This window comes from Xiphophorus couchianus, chromosome 18 (assembly GCF_001444195.1).
Source record: "Xiphophorus couchianus chromosome 18, X_couchianus-1.0, whole genome shotgun sequence".
NCBI lineage: Eukaryota > Metazoa > Chordata > Actinopteri > Cyprinodontiformes > Poeciliidae > Xiphophorus > Xiphophorus couchianus.
Window position 1 is genome coordinate 14,148,475 of NC_040245.1, and position 19,682 is coordinate 14,168,156.

The 19,682-nt window shown below is 36.7% G+C and overlaps 1 protein-coding gene across 6 annotated transcripts in view; it reads left to right on the top strand.

The window, feature by feature from the left end:
- Nucleotides 1-19,682, top strand: part of gramd1bb (GRAM domain containing 1Bb) — a 112,708-nt gene that overhangs the window by 12,562 nt on the left and 80,464 nt on the right. For all 6 annotated transcript variants that reach the window (XM_028045036.1, XM_028045034.1, XM_028045038.1 and 3 more), the window contains exon 2: nucleotides 17,081-18,230. In XM_028045036.1, the coding sequence (XP_027900837.1) occupies nucleotides 17,821-18,230 (410 nt within the window). In that variant the 5' untranslated portion in view covers nucleotides 17,081-17,820. The remainder of the gene's footprint in view (nucleotides 1-17,080; nucleotides 18,231-19,682) is intronic.

Here is a 19,682-nt window from a genome sequence, read left to right on the forward strand (position 1 = left end):
CAACATTTCAATAATAAAATTTTCCTTCTTTCAGTTTAACACCCTTTTATTCCTTCACTTCCATTCTTACACTTACATTGTACTAAATCATACAGTGGTACAATATACATCATACAGTAGTAAAGCTGTGTGTAGCAGTTAAATGAATTACATGCACTCTAGATGGCCTGGTATATTATACTGTTCAAATATACATCACTACAATTCAAATAGAGTGCAAACCTTCCAGCTGCAGTGTACCTTGTGTGATGGGACCATAACTGTGAAGTATTAACAGCACCAAATCTACCTCAGAGAAATCAGGTGATAAGCCTGAGGCCAGGTCATGTAAACAGGTATATTGGAATTTCATGCTCATAGTATCTCCCTGGAGCAAAGCAAGACTGCCTTTTTCTCTTTCTTTTCTTTTTTAACAAATTGATGTAATGTTTCTGTCCTCAGGAAACTGTGGGCATGTGGACATGTGGGCATGCTCGAGTTGTTGCTTTTTTTAGGTGCTGGTATATCATTGCTTCAGATTAGCATTGTGGTGAGTTATGTGTGAAAAAAGGACAAATTAGAAATATACAAAAAGTAACAGAAGAATGACATTTAAAAGGGTAACATTTTGTTCTTTCCAGAACCACAGTGGCAATTTATAGCACAGTAAAGCAATAATGTTACCTTCAGTTGCTAAAAGAATGCTGTAAATCTCAAACATAACTTTAAAAAATAAATTGACTTTGGAATTTCACCTTGAAATTGGCCTGTCTTTTTGACAAGCTCCTGCTCTTTCCAACACTCTGCCTTTAGCTAATGAGCCAAAGGCAGACAAGCTGATGAGGGAATAACATTATAGCATGATATAACGCATGATATAAGACTTAAAAATTCAATTTTACTTAGTACTCCTCCCTTACGATACCAAATAGGTTTGGTAAGTTTAGTTTGAAACTTTGCAGTTTTAAGAGCTTTCTTTTCTATACCCATACAGAACAAGGACACCATTAAAAAAGGAAAAATATAATGCCTCCAATTTTGAATCTCGAAACTCTGAAAGCTGTAGGCCAGTTGAGGGTGAAAGAACAGTTCAAGTGGGATAATAGAGGACAATAAGTTCTTTCAGAGAAGATGGGGCTAGGCTGTTAGGGCTTTGTAATGAGATAGACATTATATTCTACTCTGAAATTCACAAACACACAATATACACTGGTCAATAGAGGATAATAGTGTTTAACATCAATAGAAATCATGGAATCCGTAAGAGTTATGCTCATTTCAAGAATCTGAGAAATCACTGGCTTGTCTACATTAAAAAGTGTTTTAAAGGCAAATTGCATTTTTTAGTTTTCTGAGAGAAAGCTCTGCTGTAATCTTTCCAACAAGTGTCTCTATCCATCCATTTTCTGTACACCCTTGTCCCTTAGAGGGGACAAGTGTGTCTCTAAAGAATAATTTTATTTGAATTTTCTTTCCTTTTACCTGTCTTATGGATTTCCTTTCAATCTAAAAAGACCAACAATTACAATAAAATGGGAGCGGAATAATGTTAGTACTGTAGTCATTCATTTGCATCAACACCAGACATTTTCCTTTTAGGCTATTGATAAGCAAAAACACCGAGAGACAGGGAGAGGGTCAATAGATAACCAAGACAATCCTTCACATATTATAGGCCACCAATTTGGCACACTTTGCAGTGTGTATGAATGGTAGAGCTGTCACTGAGTGTGGCTGATGGATTACATTCAAAGACTGCACACTGCAATGGGAGATTCTACAGAGATTTCCTGTTCCTCCAACCACAGAGATACTGGAACACTGCACTCTCACAGCGTAATTGGATTCTTATCAAACAACAGCTACGTCATTCTAGAGCACAAAAAGAGGGCTGTGAACCTTTCTATCAAAAATATGCTCACTCCGACCCTGATATTCAGGTTTGCTTCTCTGTACATCTAATTCTAAATTCAAGTAGTGAAATTATTTTTTGTTACAATTTTGTGATTTTGTTTTCTGTAAAACTCATCCATTCAGTTTGAGTTTGCTTTTACTGTGAGCTTGAGTCACAAATATTGTTTTTAGACTATTAGTATTAAGTTTTACACATGATAATAATCATATTGCTGTTTCTTGTTTTTGTTGCAGGGTTGCAAGTACTAAATGTACATTTGCCATGGGTTACTGACTGAAATGAAGTCAAACATTTGATTTATTTGATTTAATTTCACCATAATCTTGTTCACATTGCCCACATAGATAATAGATATGAAATTACAATTGTATGCCTGACAATAAATAAATGAAAATATCTTTAAAAATGATTATAAATTTGTTAAAGTCAATGTTTGACATAAGATAATGGGAGTCGGGAGACTTCAAGTACAAAAAAGAAAAGAAAAAAAGACATTGCATGTCATTTGTTGCTTGGCTCAAAAGATTATGGTGTTTTATGTCAGAGTATGGTTTTATGGTGACTGGAAGTCTGACTAAAGACTTCTTGTAAAAAATATTTTTGATAGAATGTAACAGGGATTTGATTGAAATGGTAGATGTGTTTGTCTCATCTGTTAAACTGTCAGCTTCAATGAATAGAGACGCTGTTCCTTTTCAAAGCAGACACCAAGAAGCAAATTGTTTCTGCCTTTAGCACGGTTAGTGAACAAACTCTCAAGAAAATGTTGCACTTATTGACTGACATGTGAAGATACATAAATGAAGAAATACACAATTGCTCCTTGAAAATTTGCCTATAAGCTTTCTCTATAACCTTTAATATTGTCTTCCTGATTGGACAGGATCAGATCTAATGTTCTGTGGCAAAAAAGCTGCTGAGCACTGATATATTTACTCTTTATCGGTCCTCATTAACTTGATCAGTTTACGGTGCTGAAAGAGTAACATACATCTCATGTAAAACATCAAAATGTGTACAAGTAGACAGAGTGTTAATCCAACACAGTCTGCAATCATGAGAAAATGATTAAAGTGAAGGCTGTAATATTTCTGTTGTGATATAAAAGATATATTGCGTGTAAAGATTACATTTAGGATTACTCTACTAATGAATCGAGCTAGTTGTGTTGACTCTTAATTTTTTTTTAAATCAGAATTTCAGCAGATTCTCATAAATTGATGGAGCAACTATGTTTTCAATATGTAAGCTGAACTGATGTCTGAGTCAGGGACACTAACAAATTTCTAGCATTGGACAAATTGAAACAACTACAAAAACTATAAACTGGTATCTCTTGAAAATTGCGGCAGCACTGCTGCTTTTTATGGGGTAAAAAACAAACAGGAGCAGATCAGAAAACTTCCTCAACTCACTCCTGGCCATTATGGTAGGGTGGTGAAAACATAGAATGGAAGAGGCAGACATTAAATGTCTGTGGACTTGTTCCTTCGGGTGAGTAGTGAATTGTGCTATTTTAAACAATTAGTCTATGATAAGATGCTATCGCTAACAACAAGCTAATCCATGTTGTGTCTATGAGCCTGGATCTCCTGGTAAATAATGTATTTAGCTTCTTTTAACCCAAATTTATGCTGAAGTTGTACGTTAATGTTGAGTCGTCGTAGCCACGAACTATATTCATTAGCGTCTACATGGCTGGGCAGGTTATATTTAATTTATTTAGCTTTTTGTTTGTTTGTTTTTTTAGTATGAAAGTCCCACTGAATAAACATTGTATTTTCTGTCCGTGACTCGGCACTGAGCTAGCTGCTGCTAACAACATTAGCACTCTGAGGACAACCACGCTAGGGCATTAAAATAATATATCTTACCTTACATATGGATACTTGTCTTTCTAAGTAACTGTCCAATAAAATATCTGAAAATACAATTTAAACGATGTGATCGTTACCTGTTAGAAAGTGGGCTCTGGCATTGTTAGTTTCCTCACCTCCTGTTTTTAGCTGTAGATTGTTGATCCACTTTTCTCCTCTTTTTTTCGGTAAGTTTTTTTAAAAGTTAACTCCCTTGTGACCAACTACCTTCTAAACACGAAAAACAACTCTAATCTTTCTCGCTATCAGAACGGTTGGAACAACTGTACAGGACACAGACTTTAGGCATTTTGCTGCTGGATCAACAGAGATAAATGGGCTACATTTACTTGTCCTCCATCTGCATTGGGTGACGTCGGTGCTACAGCAATAGGGACAAGTTCAGAGAAGGCTTACCCACATTCAGTCAAGTTACAGAGAGATAATTTAGGATACATGTCTTGTTTGAGACAGATCTAGCATTATCAGAGCCACTCTCGTCAACACTTTACTTCTCATCAGCTGGGATGTATGACTTGGCAGGAGTTGATTTCTTATGACTTCTCCACCTCTGGAAAAACAAGACAAGCAACTCAAAATTAACTGTTTGGGCAGATGTGATAGCTGTTGAATCCATGGGTAGACAGGGTCCAAGGAGTGCTAATAAATAAAGCATTTGCAGCTTTGGCCAAGTTGAGAAGACAGCTTCCATAAGTGCAGCAAGGTTTCTAAATTTTATCAGTACATTGCTCCTTTGTCCGCAGATCCTGCCCCACTCCTTCAGGGAAGAGTGTGAGGCAGACTGCAAAATCCGATGTCACCGCCATCACAGGACCGATCTGAACTGCTCTTTAGCAATTAACTGGGTATTAATGAGAAGTTGATAATCACAGCCCAAGATAACAACAGCTACAAGCAATACACACTAGGACCATCTTCTGTATAGTCTATCAATTGTACCAGAACACGACTCTTACTTAAATTCAGAACACTACTTCTGAATATCAAAGTTTAATATCTCCATCTCTCAATGAATATGATTAGCTACTTCCCACTGAATAGCCAGCTTATGTAGTAATGCTGTTCTATGGTTTGTCCTCTGGGCGGTGTGAATGACTGAACAACTCTCCATCATGGTCATAACCTGGACATAATAACAATAATGGATTCAAAATACTTTTTTTAGTAGGTCGTATTTATAATTTCCCAATAAAATAAGTTTTGTTTCATTCATGATCTGTGTAATAAACATACAAAGACTGTTTTTACTCGAATTGCTGAAAGTTTCTCTCATGTTATTTATTGAAATCTATCTATATTATATATTAAGACACCACTGAAGACGAGTTAGGACAAATGGGTAAATAAGTAGTCAATAAATAAATAATGAGGCACAACTGAGGGCAGTAACAGGTTAAAAGCTGGGAGTCGACTGGTGGTGTTTGTCCAGACACTGATAGGTCACCGCTCAGTGGTCTGCTCTGTGCGCCTCTCATCCGTGAAGTAACGGCTCCCGCCTCCTCTAAGATGCACTGCTTTCACTTGGTGTTTTTCGCTCGGCCAAACAAAGCTACAGACCTCACCGGATCTATTTTCATCTGCCATCATGGATGGAAGCAGTTCATGAACTTATTCCCTGAATCTGCCCATTCTTGATCCGTATGGACGACTAAGTTTGTGGAAGTTTGTGGCGACGACAGGGAAAAAAAACACACTCAATTGAAGGTAAAATTATCCTGTTTCTAAGCAGATGAAGCTATGACTGGTTTTCTGATGTTGGCCGTTCAGTTGAGGGGGAAAAAATACCGCTTATTTCGCGTTTGTAAAACAAATCTCAGATTTGCGCGGACCGACGTGATTTGCTGTCGATGCATAGAAAGACAGATTAAACTTTGTCTCACTGTCATTTACGATGCTGAGGATGTTCTAAAGCTCCAATGAACTTTTGTAAATATTCCAACTCGCAGACTTGCCACGATTCTCAGTGAGTTGCGGGCTGTAATTTCCTGCATCGCTGAGAGCGGCTGTGTTGCACTTGTCCAGTTCCTCCTGCTGTCTGCTGCTTCAGACGCATGGAAGGCCACTGTGTGTCAGCCTTTGTCATAATATAGTGCAAACATGTCTGTTAATGATTGAGTAGCACCTACGTTGGATCAGCAGCTCTTAGATAAGCATGATCACCATCATTTATGAGCCATTTCTTCTAATTTGTGCTCACATTCTCATCATTTAACAACTTCTTCAAGGGAGAACCTTTCTGATTCTCATGATATGATGTGTTTGGTTATTTTCCTTTTTGTTACATAAGTTGTTACACATGGAGACATTTGCAACTTTGCTTGGGTCTTTGAACGGTCTCTTCTGTTGTCCTTCTGCTGTCTTTCTGCTAATCGTGTCTCTCTTCTGTCTTTGAGCCACTGTTCCATGCACCTTTTCAGTAATCTTTTTTTTGTAATTCACATGCATCCTTTATGTCTAGACATTTTATTTTTGCGTTCGTTCAAGTGCTAAAGTGAAATTTTGATTGTTATTGAGATTCAGGTTTCTGGAGAAAAATTACTAGAAGCTGCTGGTGGAAGTGGGAACCTTGTATGTTTCAGTGCCTCACTAGGTTAGATAGAAACACTGTCTGCAGTGAGTAAAGACATGGTGTATCTTGATTGTTTTTGCAATGCTAGATGGAAATGATGTGTCTATACCAAATTCTACTCAGTCTTGAACTTCTAGAACAGTAGTTCTTAAACTATTTCATAACAAGTGCCACCTCAGTAAATATCAAGTTTTCCAGGTATCACCACTTTGATAGAGTTGCAGTTGGACTTAGACTTTTTTAGTTTTGTTCATTATGTCTGTCTTTCAAGCCAGTAAGATAATGGGATTATCTATTCTATGCTATATATTCCAGTTTTATGTTGATGCTGAGAAACATCGGTTTTGTTTTCCTCCTTTTCCCTCACCTTAACTAACTGATTTTTCTATGTATCACAATGGTTAATGGTTTCATTGATCATTGTAGTACTTTTTAGTATTTCAAACCGCATAACTCTTAATGTAGGTATCAAATGTCAATTATGCCTGTCATAATTTGGCAAAATTGTGCACACTCCAATACATTTAGAAATGAACCTTGGCCACCTGTCCCATTATTTGTTTTTCTTTAAGAATTTTGCTTTTGTGTTGGAAAATCATGATAGAAATGTTATTGTGAATTTATTGTAAAAAAAAAATATTGCGGGAAGTTTTAACCCACTCCTTGTTAGGAGTCATAAGTCTCTGTTTTTTCTGTGGTCGCCATACTCTCTTGTTGTGGTGTTGCTTATATGCACAGTTTTAAAAGTTATATGGCTGGATGGATGTATGGTTGCATACTTTTGTTTTTCACATACAGTAAACTTTCTGCTTTGGTAAAGTCTTAAGATAGAACTGTGTAACTTTAGTACAAATGCGTACTGACCAACATACTGTACACAATGCTGAAAAATTGCTGTGTTATAGTGAGAATGTGGATAAAAATAGATTTGGATACATAAACATGTTGTGTACAGTATGTGAGAAAGGAAATCTTTAGGGCGCTTGCAGCTGAATATGCAGTTTATTCCCATGTGACACAGCGAGCTCAGTTCAGTGTCTGTGAGTTTGAGTGTATATATTTCAGTTTCCATACATCGAACACTGGACATATTCAAATTAAAGAGGACTTGTCTCCCTAAACTGAAAGCCTTTTGTCAATAACAAGTGAACAGCCAGGTGAAATGTTATTGCTGCTTATGGCAGTAATTTTAAAACTTTTCAACAACTCACTTGCTTAATATACAAACCATTCTTGGCTAAATAAAACAAAAGAGGTGTTAGTATTTCAGTCATGTTATTTTTTTTTTTACTGTACTCTCACCTTGAATGTAAAATAGTCTTAAAATGGCATTCTGCTCAATGAGAACAACATGTTCTAGCAGGATCTGTGAATATGCTGAGTTGCTGGCACCCTGCTCTTTCTGAATGAAGTTGCTTTGAATGCAACTCACAGTCGCATGTCTCCTACTTTTCCGACAGTCCCTCTTCTCCTAAAGTGGTTAGTCGTTGTTAGGCCTGGGAAAAAGTTTTCTAGCCCCACAGGAAATGAAGGTAGTTGAGGAGATGCAGAATGGCTTGTGTTTATCATTATTCTGGTGATTTTACATAACATATGGACAACTGGCAAGAACATGCAATAATGATTTATTATTACATGTGTGTATATATACGCATATATTGTTTTGGGTTATTTCAAATGCAATAGAGACAAACAAAAAAGACAGGGAGAAAGGAAAGAACAGGGAGAAAGGTGGGGCTTTTAACTTTAAAAGAGGAAGAGGAAGATAGGAATAGAGGAGAAGAGAAAGGACGGTTGCATGTTAGGGTTTCTGATTAGTGTTTATGTCAGCAGAGAAGGCCTTGTAGGCCATGATGTCACACCTCTGCCTTCTAAATTACATTATTGTGTGTGTCTCCTAAAGAGACTGTCTGTCTTTATCAACTGGGGAACCTCATGTGCACATTCGGGCAAATGACATTTCATTTGTCAGTTATGATACTAAAACTGGGTCCAGACTTGGATCCCTAACAACCATTATACCCAGACATCCTTGATTGTTAGACAGACAGCTGCTGCCTGTTCACCCTCCTTAGAGATGACCCAGGGCAGTCTTGGAGACAATAGCTAAAACCTCTTAGGAGAGACAAAGATACTGGGCTGCTACCCTCCAAGACTAAATAAAACCTGCAAGATCAGAGCTGATGTTTCCATGTTCATGAGATGGGATTAGGCTATTTGGAACATGTGAAGGAGACCCTTTGTCTGTCTCATTCTTTGGACAACTTAGCAATCAGAGAAGTGGAGATATTTTCATTGTATTTTTATATAAAAGTATTTTTTTCAAAAATCATTTGAACATTCTGTCATTATTTCAGACCCATTTGATGCTTGTCAGTAGATTATAGTTCGACTGTTCTGTGTTGGTTGAATAGGTTTATTAATTCTGTTTCTAATCAATAACTGTGTGTAGATTTGTATTAGTCGATTGTTAAGTTTAGGCTCTGATTTAGTTGGTAGCTCATTATGATTCTTGGAATGTCTTCTTACCTCTGATTGAAAATAAGTCAGTGCAGAGAGTCAGATTTGAGTCCTGGTTTTTCTTTTCTGCATTTTTGCATTTTTTTTGTGGAATTAGTAACCTTTATTTGCAGTAGTCTAACAGGAAACAGGCAGAGAGAGAAGTGGGAGAAGACATGCAGCAAAAGACTGAAGGTTGGGAACTGAACCCAGGCCAGGTCATTGTTGAACATTTGAATTTTTCTCAGCCCCCCTATGTGGTAAAATAAATGGAAAAAAAAATGAGATGGCTGCATTAAGGTCTAATATGCATCTGTGCAGTGGGGTTCCCACTCTATACCCAAAGACTCCTGGGTTTTTTGAGTGTAAAATTTATTTGGTGGTTTATAGACTAAATGGGAAAGGAAATAATTAATGTCATATTTGTAAATGAATGGATAATCTACTTATGAATTACACTGTAGCATTGCTTAATAGAATGCTAATATATCCTTCAGTAATTCAACAGAACTGACTTCAAAAGTAGTCTTAGGAGGGGCGATATGGACCTAAACTTGCACAATTTATATGGTATATCTATTGTAGTAACAACAGCAGCGACTGATTAAATTTAGAGCCCTAGAAACACAAAAACAGATTTCTTTTTTGGGCATTATATGAGTGGTTTAACCAAACCACTGTTACACGCGAAATTAGTGTTGCCATTTAAAATGAAGCTTATTGAAAAATTCAAAATAAAAGCCTCAATATTACTCTCAGGAAATAAGATTAGCCTGTATTATTTTTGCCTCTCAGATTAGTGCGCTGCCTTGCGCACTAACATTAGCTTTTTGGCTCATTTTAGCTTATGCATTAATTTTAACATACTGAATGATGCAAGTCCATGTTAGTCAACATTCTTGTGATTCTCCACATGCTACTTTGTAATTTTTTAGCTAAGCTTAGCATTGATGCTAATTTTTAGCATCAGAACGCTGGGTCCAAACCGACGGGCACACTTTGGCAGGCCCCGGTTAAATTTCTTCAGGAATTTTCTAGTTACGTTATTATTATTATTATTATTATTATTATTATTATTATTATTATTATTATTATTATTATTATTATTATTGTTAAGCAGAAGAAGTCTGTCAAAGAGAAAATACTCCCAAAGCTCTGCACTTCTTAGATGTACATGCACAGATGAATTTCCATGATGTTTTCATTTGCTGGTTGGAAATCCCTAAGAACTGTAGCTTTGACTTCTAATATTTCATTCTGCAGTGGTGTGGCTGATTTTTACCGGCTCTCTCACTATCACTAAATAGCTAACATAATGATTCTTTTTAAACAAACCACACTCATTGATGTTGGTGGCATGAATTTGTCTACATTTGTCTCTTGACTCTGAACCCTTTTGTGATCGCTTTTTCTTCACACTTTATAGTACGCCAGGGAGCTGCGCCTGTTTCTATAGTGTAACAAAGCTATTTTTAGGACTCAGTGTTTCTGAATAAGAGATGAAAAGCCTGGGTTTTGATCACTTCTGCTAGTCTCTAAAGAGAACAGGGATTAAACCCATTTTTCATGATGATAGCTGTGGGACATAGGATTGTTTGCCAGCTTTAGTTAAGAAGTATGCAGTTTGGCTATGAAAGGCAAATAAATGCCTTAACATCGTGAGAATGCCTCAGAGGATTCTTTCAGGACGCTTTTTCATCCTAGTAGCTATTTGTACAACTTTTGTGTGAATATTCAGTAGCTTAAAACAAAACAATAATCCTGCCTCTGAATTTAAATTCATGGAGGTCATTTATAAAGCATTATAAAGTTTAATTTGTGGAATAAAATAGTGGAGGATTTGAACTCCAACAAGATTGGTCTTTTTTCCATGCAGTCATATTTAGTGCTCCTCTTTTTCCATTTTTTCCATTTCACAGTAATTCTTACTGCTATACTGGAGCACTAGTTGGATTTATGCTGATTAGCACATTAAAAAATGTATGAAGACCTGAAACATTTTTCATTTTGTCAGGGTGTAATGCCACTTTGCTTTTTTTCTAAGTGTTATGTCAACACTCCCTTTCTTTCAGTCAGACTCAGGCTTATAAAGGATTGCAACATTGTATGGGATGTTGGTTGGTATTACAGTATTATAATGGAGACATAGATGTTTAATAAGGAATACAAACTTGAACAAAAAAAAAAACATAGGCATCGCTGTAATACATTACTATAATCAACTGATATTAGTGACTTAAGTAATTGAACTTTTTGTTTGGGTAGCCAGATTAAAGTTTTTCTCCCAGTTATTAATAATGCTTTTTTTGCCTTTTAATTACATGGACAAATTTATAGTCCTACCTGAACTGGAATATTTTACACTAATTATAGATTTATAGTTTACCCAGAAAATGTTGCAGATATTTCACCTTGTCTAATTCTCGTGAACTCAGTCCTGTGTATCGTTTTGTCTCGTGAGCTTCGTCGATCTTACACAATTTTATATTAATATATTAAAATATATGTGTGACAAAGAATAAAATAGCAGTGAAAGGACAAATGTCAAATATTGTAATCCCATAACCATATATCTTACTGGTCATCAGTTTATGTTAGCATTCTTTTCTTCAGTTGTTTGAATTGTGGATAAATTTTCTTCATGCCATGGCGAGCTAATGATTGGCATTGCTGGAGGTAAAGAAATGTGTGTAATCATTTAGAGATTAATGTTTGGTTTCAATGCATCTATTATTGTATATCAAGTAAAGGTTATTAGAACAAAAAACAATCAAGAATATTTTGCCTCAACATTTTCCAGTTGCACTTCAGATCTACACTATACTGCCTCAGTTGATGCTCAGAATCATAATATAGACAGACATTAAAAATGATACCTAATGACATAAATATGTGTCTGTTATTCAGGCGTGGTAAACCACTTGATCCATTGTGAATTTCCCTCCATGTCCTTCATGCTGTGTTATTGGGTTCTTTGTTCAGAATTCATTTGACTAATCTGTGCTGCATATTTTTATTATAAGAGTTTGTTAATCAGCATCAGCAGTCCTCCGTAATCTGTCCGCAGTCTTTGACATTCTGCTGACAGGGACATGGTGCTAAGAATAGAGATACAGGGAACAATAGGGGTGAACTTTGATTGTCAGTAATGATGCGTGAAAGGCAAGCAATCACATGGTTGTTCTGTTCTGTGTACAAGTCATGATGGAGATGGAAAACTGTGCTCTCTGTCTCAGCTGTAACAGCAAAGTCCCTCTGTGGTAGGTCCATCTGTTGACTCCTCTAATGAACGCATGACAAAATGCACCGTACAAAAGATGTCCAGATGTTTTGGGCCTTCCTGTTGCGTCCTCTATGATTTTTATTTTTAAATCATTGGAGTTTGCAGGTGTATCAACATATTTACCATCCTGTATCAATACCTCATATCAGTGGTATCGATATGTTGACAATATAGTATATAGCCAACATATACTAGTTGTTTTTGGTAAAATACTAACATTGAACAGGTAAAAGAAACTGGTTGGGCAAAATTTTGTTCTAGATATTTAACTGTAAATTACATTTCAATTATCCAGCTACTGTGTTTTTATTCCTTCCAGCTGTAATAAAGCTGACACAAGTGATGCTTGATCTCTACTGAGTGTGCCTAGATTACAAGGGTCATTTATAAATAATGCGTTCCTGTGAAATGTTTATGCCGAAGTTGGATCAAAGAAGTGTGCATGTGAGTTTATTATAAAATGGCAGATGTAGCATGTAACTGAGATAAAGTGTGCAATGCAAATCCGTGCATATAGATCTTCAGGACAGACTGTTGACGTTTCTGATCCAAGCATCACGTTGTTTATGATCATGACTTGGAATCCTGTTAAACCTCCCAACAACTGGCAGGACAATTTGGCAGAGTAATAATAACTGTATTAAACTGCAAAATTCCTGTTACCGGCGAGTTGTTTTACCATACAAAAATTGGTCGCTCACGTTTTCTCACAGGAAGTGTGTCATTGCAATTTTGTCTATTCACTAATCTAATAAATACACTAGAGGCAGTAATTAAGCCCAGCAATGACAGAGCTTGACCTGATGTGCTAATGTTGAAACGTGTCAAACTGTAACAGGAGACGTTGTCTTTTCATGATTAATCCATGATGTTCCACACTCCAAGTCTTTGTGTCTGTGTGCAGCGAGGCCGGACTTCACACTGTATAGAATGACAACTGGTATTTAATGACACCATTTCCTCCTTTAGCATTCTGCTGTTTGTCCTTCAACAGCATACGATCTTTTAATACAACCGATTACATCAACTTAATTATTATTTGTAAGGAAAAAAAAAACATAATTTGTTTTATCTACTTGACCGTTTTGGACTAAAAGCATTGAACATTAATTCTTTCAGCCCAAAAATTGTCTCGTAGTGTATGAGTGGCCATTTCTGGTGGCGGCTATTTGCAAAAATAATCAGAAAATAGGAAGTACTCCCCTGCCTTACTTTGCCATGCAACTTCTATCATTCAACAGGCCTAGTTAAGTGAAACATTACCAGTGCAGACAGAGCATTTGTATAAGGTAATATTATTAGAGCATTGCTGCAAAGTTGGCATAGCAGTTACCTGAAATTTGAGACTGTGCTGGATATGTGTAGTATATGTAATGTGTGTAGTGTGTGCAATCTTGAAATTGTGATATTTATGCCACTGAATTTTTTGATATGTTCCAAAAGAATTGGAGGCATCCTGCCTTAGATAGATAATTTTATGCATGCCACATTATAAGATGTTTGAGTAAGTGATGCTGGAATATGACTTACTTGAAGTTGTATATCTTTCTAACCTACACCGCAGAAATGGTAGATATGTGTTAGTGAGGGTGTAAGACACATCTGCAGTACGAAAACAACTGCTAACAGTTATGACATAACACTTACACTTTCCCCTTTTTTGCCTTTCTTAGCATGTCATTTTTACTTTCATAAACCGCAAGTGTAGTATTTAGATCTATATATTTTTCTTTTGAAAAAATACAGTCATATTTATTAAATTAGAATATGGGTTTATATGGGGACTGTTTGTCAGATTAGATGTGCAGTTTCAAAAATAAAAACCTTTACGTAGGTATTAAACTTATTTTTGATAGAGCCACATTCCTGTTTTAAGAATGATTGTTATTGCTCTAATGTAATATTCTAATCTTAAATGTTGCATTTTATTTAATTCTAAGAAATATTTATAAATAAAAGTAACAGAAATAAAAGCTGTAAAACATCAGTGTTTGTGTAGTTTCTACAATATGTTTTATTTGTGAGCTGAGTTACTGAAATACACAAACTTCTCAATAATATTCTAATTTATTGAATATGTCTCTATATGTTTTTATATTACTGTATTTACTCACAAATGTAATAAAACTTCACATTTCAACAGAAATTACTATAATTTATCAGTAATTTCTGTATTTCATACCTTCTTTATTACTAGTGTTACTTCTTCCCTGTCTGCATTTTGTATCTTGTCAAGTAAATAATTTACATGGTGCATCTTCAATAATATCTGTATAGTTTCAATTCTTTGGCAGTTCGTTTTTTTCTGTTATACAGAACCCAGATTAATGTAAAATTTGCTATTTTGGAATCTTTGCTCCAGAGTGCTCATAAGGATGAGAGCGTAAATAAAAAAAAAAAAGAGAAAGCGGCTCTCCAGTCGCCTTTTGAAGTGCACCTCGGTGAGAGCCATGCAGTTTTTTCTTATGCATTCATTTATCTTTGGCGAGATGTCTCAGTAAAACCTTTTTCGGCACAAAGTAGTTTTTTAGATTTGGACCTTGCAGTCTTTCTGATAGTCCACCACAATGGACCACCTGTGCTTTCTGGCCCTTTTTATTCCCACACCACAAACATCATCCTCTAAGCTCTAAGTTGTTTTGTCATGGCTTTCCTGCCAGAGTTATAGTGTATGAGGACATTAATTTCTCATGACAACAAATTTTGTTAGATGATAAGAAGTTATTGTGATAAACAATAACATTGTAATTTTAAGACCATATTGAACCAATATAATGATAATGGCATAATAATGCAAGTACACCCTCTCTAACATCAATAAACTCATTTGTAAAGAAAATTTAACACCGGAACTGGAAGACATTTTAAATATTAAAAATAAATAAACAAATAAGATAGATTATGAAGTCACTGTATAAAGACTTGCCCTTCAAAATATATTAATCATTAGGTTATTTTAAGGAAAACAGGCAATACTACCAGTGAGGACTTTTGTGGGAAATAAAAGTGTAAACTTACTACTGTGTGATGAGTAGTAAGAGTACAGTTTAGCAGTTAAGCAAGCTACTCTGTCTTAGTGTTCACCATTTTGCACTGGCCTTTTTATATTTTGTTTTGTTGATTAAACACCCCATGGACTATTATTAAAACAGAAAAAGGCTATTGTTTGTAGATTTCTTTTCCTCAACTTGGGGAAACCTGCATCGGATAATTAAGTTTTACGTGCAGACACGGGTTTGTTGTATTGCTGTGTTTATTGCCACTTTTTAACAGTAAATTCAACATATGGACTGCACAGATTACTTGATTCACCACAGTTCACTCAGTTTTAATTCAAAGTGCTCCCAGACTGCAGCTATTGCCTTTGGCTTTTAAATCAGCGTTTCTCTTGCTTGCTTCTCCTCATGGGGCATTCATGCTACACTCTGATGACTGTGGTACGAGACCATGCGCCTGGCAAATTAGCTCAACACATTGGGAGTTACAAACAACAGTGACAGGCCAAAGTTTTTGCCACCCAGAGTGTGAAACCCAACACACAGGCTGCAATAGCAACAAAATCGGCAACACATTTTATAACTTTCTTGTGTTGATAGCCCTTATTGACCAAGCTTAAAATTTCACATGCACAAATTTTGCTGGTTGCTTAGCAGAATGAGCACAAGTGATTGTTGCTTCACCACACAAGTTACATAGATAACTGAAGAAGTTACCTATGGATGGAGAAGGAGCAACATTGCTTCTCATGTCGAATCTTTAACGAGAAGCTGAGGAATCAATCGATGCCCCTCCATCTTGCAGTCTGTCACTGAAGGAGGTGCTGTTCTGATATTTTAGCTAGAGCCTTTCTTTTTTTCATTTTTTTTTTCATTTGGTTTTATTGGCTGTGGTGGCCTTTATGTGAGAGTTGTTATACAGGAAAGTAGAGCATGAGAGAGGGAAAAGACATGCAGAAAGGTCAGTTTTTCTTCTCCTTAGCTCAGGAAAGACACTCCTAACATTGTCTCTGGTTGAGTGAGTTGATAGAAGAAGTGTACCATTGGTAGACCATGTGCAGGATCTGTGCGTAGTGGCTCTTGAGGCACGGACTCTAGCCTTAGTCCCATCCTTGTAATGATCCCCCAAATTATTGATAGGATTTTGCATGGCACTCCTGTCATGGCTGCAGTAATCCCTGTTGACAGGGCACTTTTTATTTATTTATTTTTTAACCAAACTTTTTCCTTTTTGTCATTTTCTATAAGTATACAATAACATCTTTGCAAAATTGTAATTTTCTGAGACAGTGAATTTTGGAGTTTTATCATGTTGAAGCCAAATTAAATCATCTAAATGATTTGAAATAAAGGTTTGAAATATTTTATTCTATGTCCTTTTCTGAAATCAGTGACAAAAAAAATTAACATTACAAAAAGCATAACATTTTTTGACAACTTAGACAGACAAAGGTAAACTAAGCCAAAGTAAAACCTGACTCAAAATCCATAAACCATCTCTGCCTCTCTTAACAAATGCAGTCAGCTTGCTGATAGTACTGGAAGAGTGTATTGGTTTTCCTTGATTTTCCATTATCACATAAACCAGTTACCTCCTGCCGTATATCTAATGTGCACAGTGGTCCGTATGTGTTAGCAGGTATCCCTAGTTTGTTTGTACATCTTGACAGAAAGTTTAAAGGTCTTGTATAGACTTAACACTATCTTAGGAAATTCCTAGTAGGAATAAGGGTGTTAGAAGAATGGATAAACTTAGGCTGGTGCATGGTGGTGGGTGTGCAGTGTATGTTTTGAAGATTGGCTTGTTTACTGTGACCTGTTATCTTGGTTTCTGCTTGTGTCTGTGTGTGTTTCTGTACATAATGTTCTGTCCCACTGTCTGTCTGTGTGGCAGTTTGTGTATGGGATGTGTGTGAGAGGTTGTTTAACTCTATCACCCTGAGCCTTAACTGTACCTTGCAGCCCCATCACCTCCCTCTAGCCCGTAGGCGGTAACTTGGTGGAAGCAGCAATGAGCTGGAGCCTAGGACGGACCTCGACAACCAGAACAAGCTGTGTCTTTCTCTGCCTCAGGGATGCCAGAATAAGAACCAAGTGAGAACAATATCCAAATCCGAACCACAGCATCAATATTCAAGGGCTGACATCTGGTGCCTTTGCCTTTAACATAAAAGCAGCTAAGGTACCTACTCCAGCTCCTTGGTTAGTAGTATAGCCAGTGTTTGTAACTTGGCCTGTCAGTCTCTGGGGAGGACCAGCAAAGGAGTTGTGTTACACTCTCTGACAGGCCTTATGCATGTTTCATCTGCTGCTCTCAGAACAGAAGCCCCTTTTGTTATCTAATCTAGCCCTCTTCTTCCCAGCCTGAGTGAATGAGTTTATTGCAACAACACTGTTCTTCACAGACTGTCAGCCAGATGCCAAAACTGATGCATATTCAGCAGCTAAGGAGCACGAAGAGAACTTTGTCTGGTCTAACATATTTGGACCTGCTTTATAACCGCTGAAAGCACTCAAAATGGACTTAAGAAGATAAAACGCTATGTGAGGACTTAAAAAAAACTGGCGTGTGCTTGATCTTTTAAGGACTAACCTAAAACTTCAAGCTAAAACTTCAAGTTCTCTAGCTACAGAACTAGAGAATCCAGATCTCTTAAAAGAACTTTGTTTGGGACTGCTTGGACTTTGTCAGACTTGGAGCAATGGGTGACACTCTGAGACCTCCTTCGCTCCAGGTGAGTGTCCCAAAAGATGCACCAGCTTATTCAGATGGAGGGAACAATGCAGTATCAGATGGTTCTGTGCGATCCAGCTCCTCAACCCCGACTCTTCGACGCAAGCGCTTCAAGATGCGACGCATGAGGAATGTGCCAAGCGAGAGGGAGAACACAAGAGCACAGCTAACCACCATTCAGCTCACAGCCAGATCCCGGTCCAGCTCCAAGGAATACCTCCAGTTGCCTTCCATTGAGATCACACCATCCAGTGATGAAGATGCCCCATCTTCCTGGTCAAGTTGTTCCACCCCCAGTGCGTCTCCACGACGCAGGCGCTTTCTATTGAGAAGGTGGCTGAAGGTCAGAGAGAAGAAGGAGCAAGGCAGTGAAAGCAGGTTGGTATGGACCCACTCTCTTCTTCACATTCCCTCTTCTCCCTTCTTCTATCCTAACACCTTTATTTTGTTTTTACACTCAACCTCTGCTGATGTAAAATATTACTATAATTAAGAGAGTTGTTTTGCTGACATGGGAACATTGATCAATCAGTTTAAGTGGTATAATCAATGTATTACACTCTGAAAGTTCTAAGCTGGTGTATGCTTGAGCTCGCTTGTTACTGCACATTTACCTTTGTGGTCTTATGCTCTGCGGTTACCTGTCAGCAGAAAATCTACATCTCTCAGGTGCAGAGATTTCTAGCTACCTTTTTATATATATTTCATAGATAAACTCATGAATCCCATTTGTCAATGGTCACAGTGTAGGTTCAGATTACATTCATAATAAACCTAATTGCAAAAGTCTTTAAGAAGTCCAGTCACCTGAATGTAGACCTCTGGGCTTAAGTTAACCCTTTCGACAGATTGCTGCCCTTGTAGTATTTCACACAGCAGATAATGTTTGTTGAAATAGGATGGTCAAGGAGATACTAGTGATTCAATTGCTTGAGACAAAAAAGGTTGGTCTGACAACTCTATCGAAAGATTAACAAAATCAATAGGTTGATGCCTCTGTGATTTACTCCAATCTGAAATTAGTAATGGTGCCTTTTGAGTAAAGGTCATATCACTTGAATGCCCCCTCTGAAAATTAAAGTGTTTAAAATGGTCAAAGTTATAATGATCTTCCATTTTTTACATTGAATGTAAATGTCTTTAATGACAATCATGCAATATGGTAAATGTCATACAAAACTCTCCAGTATATCTAGTCTTTTAGTATATCGGTGACATCCTTGATATTCTTTGCTATATTTTATTAAATCTATAAATCCCATCAGTGTACTCAAATTAATTCCTCTGTTGCATCTGGATAAAGGAGACTTGTAAGATCAGAAGTCCTAAATTTAAATAGATGAGTTCACCATGTATTTATGTCTGCATCTGACAATTACTTTAGACATTGTTGTAAACTGAAGTACTCATCTACCGTTGCATAGTTCAAATATCATCAAAACTTTTTAGATATTTATTTATTACACACAGAGTGATAAACAGTGCTGCAAAAAAATATTAGACAAAAATGACTAAATAAAAAACAAAACCTAGTTTTTAAATGTCAAGGTCATTCGATAGGGGAAGCTACCCAAAAGCTACCCAAATTAAACTGACCCTATGAAAATATAAAAACCACATAATTGTGTGCCCTGAATTACCTGCAATTAACCATGTTTTATTGGATAGTTGAGTTCAATTTCACTATCAATACCTAAGCCTCATTACTGGTTGATCTACAGAAACAACAAATCACTTAAATAGAACTTGTCTGACAACTTTAAGTTGGTTAAAATATCTAAAGAAGCAAAAGATCATACTCTGATACAAAGAATTCAAGAAAGTCATCGG